The sequence below is a fragment of the Rhamphochromis longiceps genome, linkage group LG10 (assembly GCF_057381845.1).
Source record: "Rhamphochromis longiceps isolate RC_006_pf linkage group LG10, R_longiceps_female_GT1.1, whole genome shotgun sequence".
NCBI classification, from domain to species: Eukaryota; Metazoa; Chordata; class Actinopteri; order Cichliformes; family Cichlidae; genus Rhamphochromis; species Rhamphochromis longiceps.
Window position 1 is genome coordinate 18,178,832 of NC_140566.1, and position 9,549 is coordinate 18,188,380.

A 9,549-nucleotide genomic window follows, 5' to 3' on the forward strand; every position below is an offset into this window, starting at 1 on the left:
CTCTGTTACCTCGCTGGTATCACGGTACTTTGAAAACTGAATGTTCTTCAGTTACAAACAGGAAGCGAGGTAACCTCATTCTGAGGCACGCAGTCTCAACACTACAGTGGGATACAGAATAATTTCATATAGATCGCTGTATTATAATATAAACATGACAACTGTTTAGAAACGATAGCAACTTTAATATTGTTTGTCACAGTTATAAACAAATACAGTAAAAAACTATCTACAATAAGAAAGCAGAGAATTTCACACAGACTGGTCTGCTCTCAACGTTAGAGTTAAAAAAGAAATAAAGAGTCGAAAAATGGTGAAAACCACAATGTGGTCTTGAACGATAAGCTCACATTTATAGTGTTCTGTCAGCTGTATGCAAGGGCCATTGTTACGTATGCTATGTATATATCAAGAATTTAAATCTTGCATAGACGTAGCGCTTTGTGGTTTAGCTGTTGTGGTTGGAAAATAAGAAAAAAAATGCAGTTGTGAAAAGTTTCCCAGAACATCTACATACGTGAGTGTCTGCAGGGCAGATAAACACAAATGTCGATGGCTAAATAAATATAAGCAGTATCCATTTAAATTGCTCATTAAAACTTAGCAATTCATTAACTCAAAGGATTAAAAAATATATTTAAAAAAACATCAGAGAACTTCACTTGTTAATGTTTATGAAACCCATACTGATTCATATTTTCTTTCATCAAGTGGTTGCTATGTTTCTTTTAGCCATTAAGCCCATGTGGTTTGTGGTTTTAGCCCTGCTTTGTGATCATGATTGTCGCTCTGCGGTACCTGTGGACAACAGGGGTCTTTGATATTAAGACATTTGTAACATTGTTGCATCAACTAAACATACTGAGCTAAATTAGAGAAAATCCTTGGGTTTCTGGGCAGGAAATGCCTCGTCAGACTAATGAATGAAGTATTACAGCAGAAGCAGCATTCCTTTGAAAGATAAAGAAACTATAGAAAGTACACCTTAAAAAGTTCTGTCACTGTGTATGAATTGGTAGTATATGGAGTAAGCAGTACAATATTTGAAACAATGTCACAAGAGAAAAGTAAATAACACAAACACGGTTTAAAAGTCAGTTTAATGAACTTTAATATGCGTTCATTTTCAGCTATTGATATATTTGGGTGCATTTTATACAAAAACAAACAAACAACCCCCCCCCAAAAAACCTCACAAAGTATATACACAGAGCCACATTTGGAAAATTTCCTGTGACTGGTTTGTAATGAGTAAAAATAACTTCATTCTGTAACTCTCAACATGACCAAGAGAGGACAAAAAATTTGAGTCATTCATATTTGAGTCTCTGTTAAAGAGTTGCACCTTGAAATGGGAAAAGAGTCTGTCAGAGTCTCGCTGTGTCTTATTGCTGTATACTTCACTGGAGGTGGAGGGGGTTTGAACGAAGGCGGCGAATCCAGCCTACAAAGACAGAGTCAGAGTGCAAATATTGACTTGTGGCATTGTTAGACAGTTAGTTGAAACCAGAAAGCATTGAGGCAACTTTTGTTGTGATTTGGCGCTATATAAATAAAATTGAATTGAATTGAATGTGGAGGTATGTATTGTAGGTCATGTGTGTCTACTGGAAAATTTGACAGATATCAATATTTTTGAGGTCATTGAGGGTCACCCAGTGCACGACCCTGTGCAGGTGTGGAGGACGGTTGAATGCATAGATAGTAAGGGTTTTACCTGGTTTTTATAACTTGTCTTCTAAAAAGAAAGCCAGCCACGGCGATCAATACCAGCACCGGAACAATGATTACCACCAACAACAGATGAATCGGTGCCGTATCTAAGAAGCAGATTGTGAGAAGGGAAAATGTGATTATTTGTACAGCAACAGCTGCAGTTTCTAACATATTGATTGTCTTGCTCTGGTGAAACCGAGCAAAACTTCAACAAATACTGATAATAAATGTAAAGCTACAACGCAGAAACTTTCTGCCTCGAGGCAGAGAAGTGTGTCTTACAATCCTCCCCCTCAGTTTGTCATGCAGCATCCCTAGAAGTAGATGCTCCTCTTAATGAGTTTTCTACCTGGGAAAGGCCTCTAGCCGGAGGCTGAGCAATATATGATGAAGATGCAGATGGTGAAAGCAAAGAATCTCTGGCTTTTCAGGTTTTGCCTTTTGAGCATTTATATCTGCTGTTTGCCTGTTTACAAGCAATTTTTTTCCCCAACACTGTGACCTTGCCTTGATATTCACAAACCGAAGTGCTCACTTTGTTGGTAGTCCCCAAAGAAAATGCACCAAATGGTCTAATAGCATCACTAACGAGCTAGAGGCAGACTGGCAATGTATAAAAAAATTCTCACATCGTACCGATACATGTTTAGATGTAAATAAAGTAAAATACTGCGGTTTTAAAACTTTACCCTTATTTTCATTTTCTCCATATTTATCTCCAGATGAAGGTCTTTCAGGACTTTTAAAAATGTTTCCTGTGGTGCTGTATTCTTCTGGCGTTGCTGAGGAAATGCCCTCTGGTTGCTCTGTATGTACCTCAGTCTCATTCCTCATCTCATCACTGGCCGATTCTTGCGTTGAGGTCAACATTGTGCTAGGATAGCCTGATTCTGTTGTCCTCTGGACAGTCGTATTGAACAAATCTTGGGTGTGAGAGTGTGTGGTAGGGGATGCTGTGACAGAGATGTGTGTAGAATTTGTAAAAGAGGTTATGTGCTCATCAGCTGTGATTGTAACATTTGTGGTGTTTGGAGCATTTGTAGCAATGAAGGGGGTCCGATCTGTGTGGGTTGAAAGCTCGGGGGTTGGTGATGTTGTAAGGCTGATGCCTGCTGATTCAGTCAAACCCTGTGGTGACACTGTCAAGACAGTGAAAGAAGAAATAATCCTGTTATCAGAATGTACTGTGTAGATTGGTTGTGTCTTCATATTGTAGAAATCTGTAGTCTATCCATCACATTAGAATCATGCTAGCTTGCATTACTGTTTACAACATACTTCAATCTATTGGGAAATAAACTTAATTGCTTGCTCGCCAACACTCAAACTTTACGGTCAGAGCCTCGTATTTAATATGAGATATAGAGCTGTGTGTTCAATGTATTTCCCAAATGTAAAGCTATTCATTGAACCTGCATAAAGAGTAGGGATTATAATTATAGTTGACGAAAACTTTAAATTACCCAATGAAGAGTAATACATCATTAAAACACGGCTCATGTTGGCATTCGGGAGAATATGCATAATCAATACAACTAAAATATTTCAAGTATCTAGAGTTTGGAGCCTTGGGCACAGATTTATGAGGTAACGGTGTTGGCATGAATTTGCAATATCAATAGTACAATGTACAGGTGTTTCTTTTTAATTAGGACAGTTTCTCTTCTGAGTGTCAATTTTAATGCTACCGTGCCTACCCTGATATATACACCCAGAGAGGTTTGATGTCCAATGAGACACAACTGAGATGCCATAGTTTGATAATGTACATTTCTATTAAATTTAGATGAGAGCTACGGGAAATTGTGACCTATTTCGACGTTTTCAGTTCTACATTTGCTGTACTACTCCAATCTGACCAACAGACTGTGCTCTTACCCCATATCACGATTCATAGCTGGTGTTGAGCTACTGTTATAGTGTGCAGTGCGTTGTGTTTGTGTGTTTGTGCTTGTGGTTTGAAACATAGAATGAAAGAACGGGAAGTAAGTTGTGACGTCTGTGTGGCTACTGTTTGTATTTTTTTGTCACGTATTCAAATTCTCATGAGAAGCGTCTACAAAGGATGAAAAAGTAGACAACTGGGGATTATTTTCCTAACTGAGCACAGCCGGCTCACAGCACTCCATCAAACTATTTAACCAGTGGTGGCAGGCAGACCACATGCTGCTTGGTTGTATTGAAATTTAAACTTTTGAATTATGTTTTAGCTGGGTGTATTTCAGTATTCCTTCAAATCCCAATGGACAACCGATTTAAAGCAAATAATTGAGTTTCTTTTTCTTTTTAGTTTTAGTAGTTCCCAATTTATTCCTAGTTCCTTCCACATTCTCATAACATGGCTGGCAGCATCACAATCCTTTGAATCTCTCGCTTTCCCTTCAGCTAATTAAAAATTAAAATTGAGTGAGCTACAGTATAATAACAAAAGTTCAAGTATCAGCTTTCTGGTCCAGTGCAGTTTATTAAGTCATTCAGTCTCTTGGGCCCTCTACTAGATTGCTAATCCAGCCCTCGGGAAATGATGAAATTGAATATGACACAAAGAGGCAAACAGCAGCAATGAACTGAAGACGCTCACCTGTCTTCAAACTTGTGGTTGTCGTTAGCACTGTGACCACAAACTCTTTGCTTCCTGTGTTGACAGTCAGTGTATAAACCCCTGCATTAGCATCAGTCACCCACCAGAGCTCCAGAGATTCAGTCTCTGACAACAGTTCATCATTCTGGGGCAAAGCATGATTATGTAGCACATAAAAACCTTTTATTTTGAAAAGAAGTCAGAGTTAAATTCAGTTTTAAATTCCAAGTTTCCTTTACCTTGGTCCATCTGTACTTTGCGTTTGGAAATGATGTGCAGCGAATTGTCACATTTTCTCCATTTTGGACTTCAACAGTGCCATTCACATCACACGTTATTTTAATGTCATCTATTGAGGAAAGCATGAGATTAATTAGATTTGTTGATCACACAAAAAACGTAAAAAAAAAAAATCAACCGACTGAGTGATGTGAAAAGCACATTTTGTAATATGTCTTCTGCCAGTGTTGTGATCACAACATCTTCAACTGAACAAAAGAGTGTGTTGTGTCGTGTGTTATGAGACAAGTAATATGAAAAAGAAAACTGTCTTTTAGCAGAGCTCCTAGATGTGTTCTTTTCGTTCTTACTTGGATTTGCTGAGTAAATAACTGCTGAGATTGGCAGAGACTGAGTGCTCTGATGCAACCTCAAGTAATGTGAAATATATGCAATACAGCATTAGATAGAAAGATGTTGTGTATTTCTATTTAAATATTAAATCCAGGGTGGTCTACAAAGTCTGGTTTAGGTACTTAGATATGGCTTTGTGTGTACTAGGTTCTCTTACCTTTGATTATTAGCTGTGTTTTAACCTTTTTGGATCCATCAGGAAAGGTGGCCATGTCACAAACATAGATGCCTTCATCCGATTTCTTCACATCAGAAAGTTTTAGATGGGAACCCAGGACATCTCTACCGTTCTTCTCAATCTGGATGGTAATATTTTGCCAGAATAGATGGAATCCATAAAATTGGCTGTGCAAACCCAGCTTTGTAGTTTTATTTGTTTCCTTACTCCATTCAATGCTGACAATCTTGTTATCAGTAGCACTTTTTAAAGTGCAGGGTAAGGAAACATTCTGGCCCACTACAGCTTCCATCTTTTCATAATAGAACAACTCAACACCCTGGATCCCTGTCAGACACATCAGATAGTGTTAGAAGTGACAAAAGTCAGGACACAAAATCACTTATACTTTGAAGGTGATAAAATAGACTGCAGTCTGCTGGGGTGCAGGCTTAGGATTATAGTAACACAGCTTGTCACACCAGAAGCCAAAACATATTTCAAAACTAATGATAAACATTAATCTTTGCCAGTATATCATAACCCCCCAAAAACATGTGGATATCCAGAATTACCTTGAATAGTAGAAGCAAGAAGTAGAAGACAGAAAACTATTCCCAATGCATTTCCAGCCATTTTTGAGGTCCCCAAACTCATTACGACAAATCAGACTGTATCCATCGAGCCTGATTGAGGCACTCAGGAAAGGCAGAAAGAGTAGAATGTCAACTGAGGTTAAAAAATGGGGCAGAAACTGCGAGACAGGATGGCCTATCTTTACAGGAAGTCGCATAGAGACAGTGACTCATTCGTGTATTATTGAAGCTTTGTGGTAAAAAGAACCTGGTGCAAAGCATACATTTGCAGTAGCATGTGCTTCAGTCACTTCTCCTTTTGTCAGGACTAACTAACAAGAGTCAGACTCATATCATTTTAACAAGAATGATACCAAGGGGACACACAAACCCAAACAAGAAAAAAATTAAAAATGATTTAAATTAAAACCAACTTCTTAATGTGTAGTGTTTGGTTGATACATCAGTCCACTCAGACCTCATCTTTAGTATATCCTTAATACACCACAGATGAACAACGACATGTGACATAATATGTTGTGATATTATTTAATATAACAAAAACAAAATCAAAATGAAGTACAGCAGTTCAGTCTTCCACAGGATTTAGGAGGGTAAGTAGCATGCAACGCTACAAACAAAAAAACATAAGAGCAACATTGCAGACAATTAGAAAAGAGCTCAAAAAGTATGAGGGCTGTTAGGAGAAAACCTCTTTTCTCAAAAACAAACATGGCAGCACAAGGTAGCACCTAAACAAACCACAAGACTTTTGGAACAATGTCCTTTTGACACACAAGGACAAATTGGAGATGTCTGGCCATAACGCCAGCAAGAGTCGTGTAGCGAAAACATAACACAACATATTAGTTCAAACACCTCACACCAGCTGTCAACCACTGTGGTGGAGGGGAGATGATTTGGGCTTGTTTTGCAGCCACAGTTCACCTTGCAGTGATTGAGTCAACCGTAAACTCCTCTGTAAACTCAGGTATTCTATAGTCAAATTTGAGTCCGACTGTCCAACACACGATGTCAAGCAACAGGACAGTGATTCAGTGTATTGCAGTGGCCCAGTCAAAGTCCAGACAGGAACCACATTGAAATGCTTCAGTGGGATCTTAAGAGAGCGTGAATAAACAAACGTCTACAAACCATAATGACTTGAAGTAAAGAAGAAATTTGCAAATATTTCTCTATGTTAGGTTCAAGGTTCAAGGTTCTTTATTTGTCACATGCATAGTTATACAAGTATAACACACAGTGAAATGTAACCTGACACGCTCCTCGACATGTGCAAAAAGGGGGGGGGGGGGGGGGGGGGGGTAGAGGAAGAACATTATATATATATAGTATATAGATGAATAGTGTGAAAAAATAATAGTCACACAGAAAACTCGTTTGTCACACAACACAATAAAGTCGCCTGAAAATAAAACACAGTCACAATGTATAATTAGTATGACCATTGTGAAAAACACAAATAAAACTAGATTGTTAAATGAATAAAAATACATCGCTGCAATCAAAAGAATCTATCTATGCATGCCCGTCACACATCTCAACAGACACGAGCAAATAAAAATATCTTTCCTAATTTAATTTATTTACTTTTCATTGCGGGCTGTTAGATGTAGGCCTCAGAAGACAAAATGTGCATCGACATATTATAGCAGTTGGCTAAATTGATTGCCTTATATTATCTGTTTGGTTGGCGGTTAACGTCTCCAAGCAGAAGTAATTATAAAGCTCGTCACACTTGCTTTGGGATCAAGAGATAAAAAAACAAAAAGTATTACAGAAATAATGGGCAATTTTCAGCAAATATGATTTTATTACTCCAGTAAATAATTTGTTTATCCCATTCATTAGAGACGAGAAACATTGTTCCTGTAAGACGTTGTGTCACAATACTCAAATCGTAATGCATAAATTAATTCTTCAAAGAAAATTGAATCATTTGCATGCGGCTTTGTGAATGATAGCTTCAAATAGCTATATCCAATTAGCACAGATCATAAGAATAAACTGGAAAATTTGTTTAAATCTTCTAACCAAAGGCTGCAAGGATACATGTGTGTAACTAATGAGGGCTGCAGGCCAAGTGAAAGCCGATAATTCCGAAAAATATTTTCGGAAAATTACTCTTCAGGGATTTAAGATTAAGAAAACTGTTGGTAATCTTATTTGATGAATAAGTTGCAACGTTTTAGAGACTGCAGCTTTTTTCAATGTCAAATCTGTGGAAGCAGAGAGAAAGCACTTATTATTGATATTAGGCCCCCCTAATGCTGTTTTAGTACCCCACAATACCTACTGCTTTCCCACATATTTACTTCTTCACATAGTGCTGGAAGTCTTTTAATTAATTTTGAATATTTATTTTGAACTAAAACTCTCTAAATTAGAAGAAACTGCTGTGAACCATACCTGTGCATATGCTATACTGTGACTGGCTCATATGTTTCACAGTGTGTCTCTCTTATAATTTAACTGATGCCAGTACGATCCAAGTTGCTTTTTAAAAAAAATCTATTTATTATATTATTAATTTAGTTATTTGATAATAGCAGCATCACTTCCACTGTGACTCACAGAAATCTCAAAAATTTCTGCCAATCACATGATCCCTGTGATTACTTCATTAAGTAGTCCAAGAAAAATGTGACAAAAGAATGATAAGTATTCCACTAATTAGAATCAGCGTAATTTCAAATCACTAACCACTGTTCCTGTCATAAAATAAGAATTAGGTGAAAATGAATCATTCTCTCACTCCTTCTATTAACTTACAATTAAAAGAATGAATGAAGAAAACCTCTGTCACTTGTTTTAGTATGCTGTTTCTGCCTTCTTTGATGTGCTGAGAAGGAATGAAAGTGCTCTAACCTGCTGTTGCACCCTGCCCCTCTTGCACACACTATTACTCATAGTCCCAGTCAGAGGTCATGTCTGCTCAGAAAATCTCTGGGCTTCCTAGATACAGGGGAATTGCACTTTTTGCAGCCTATTGCACCAGAACACTAATTGTAAACCTTGTGTGCGCGTGTGCGTGTATGTGTCCGTGTATGTGGGGTGAATTTTTATGCACTGACCTCAAGGGGATATGTGACACCTATGCTGTTACACATTCACACATGCTGCATTGCTCACTTGGACACATTCAACGCTTGGTTTTTGCTTTGAGCACAGTGTTATCTCCGAGAACAAGTGTGGTTTTTAAAGGCAATGCATTATTAAAATTCGAACATGTAGTGGAGATTGACTACAAGCCAGTCGGAGCCCTGAGAGACATTTTATTTGTACTGTATCTAAATCTAAGTGTAAGTTTTGCTGCTTTCATATTGTGTTCTTCTGGTACAAACTAATTAACACGTTTTTGACCTTTTGTGAAACTTCCTCAGTATTGATTATAGCGCTTTATCTTCAACTGCGATAGAGTGCTGTAAAAAAACAAACCCAAAGCCTTTCTGATTTGTTAGTTTTTTGCATGTTAGTCACACTTTAATCATCAAAGAAACTTTAATATTAGACAATTATAACTTGAGTAAATGCAAAATGCAGTTTTAAAATGATGATTTCATTTATTAGGCAAAAAAAAACAAAACCTTGGCTGTATGTGAAAAAGGAATTTTCCCCTAAATTTAATAACTGGCTGTGCCACCCTTGGCCACAAGAACTGCAATCAAGCATTTATGATAACTGCCAATGAATCTTTTACATCACTGTGGAAGAATTTAGGCCCACTCTTCTTTGCAGAATTGTTTTGATTGAGCCACATTAGTGGGTTTTCCAACATGAGGGCATGCCAAAGAATCTCAATCAGATTGAAGTCCAAACTTTAACTACGCACTCCAAAACTTTCATTTTTTTAACTGGTGGAGTTA

The 9,549-nt window shown here is 37.5% G+C and overlaps 1 protein-coding gene across 1 annotated transcript; it reads right to left on the reverse strand.

Annotated features, from left to right (window-relative positions):
- Positions 1-1,151: 1,151 nt before the first annotated feature.
- LOC146660688 (uncharacterized) lies at positions 1,152-5,779 on the reverse strand. The gene is made up of 7 exons (XM_085419613.1): positions 5,663-5,779; positions 5,088-5,435; positions 4,537-4,646; positions 4,298-4,442; positions 2,406-2,855; positions 1,718-1,820; positions 1,152-1,444 (listed from the first exon to the last, which is right to left on the reverse strand). The coding sequence occupies exons 1-7, from the start codon at positions 5,742-5,744 to the stop codon at positions 1,315-1,317; spliced, it is 1,368 nt and encodes a 455-aa protein (XP_085275739.1). The 5' UTR covers positions 5,745-5,779; the 3' UTR covers positions 1,152-1,314.
- Between the last annotated feature and the right edge of the window lie 3,770 nt (positions 5,780-9,549).

What these genes read in the sequence shown, in the direction of transcription:
- LOC146660688 (XM_085419613.1), bottom strand. Translation starts at nt 5,744, where the DNA reads ATGAGTTTGGGGACCTCAAAAATGGCTGGAAATGCATTGGGAATAGTT. An exon ending in CAAAGTACAGATGGACCAAG is followed by an intron (nt 4,443 to 4,536) that starts GTAAAGGAAACT and finishes GCTTTGCCCCAG; the next exon opens with AATGATGAACTGTTGTCAGA. An exon ending in AGACAAGTTATAAAAACCAG is followed by an intron (nt 1,445 to 1,717) that starts GTAAAACCCTTA and finishes CTGTCTTTGTAG; the next exon opens with GCTGGATTCGCCGCCTTCGT.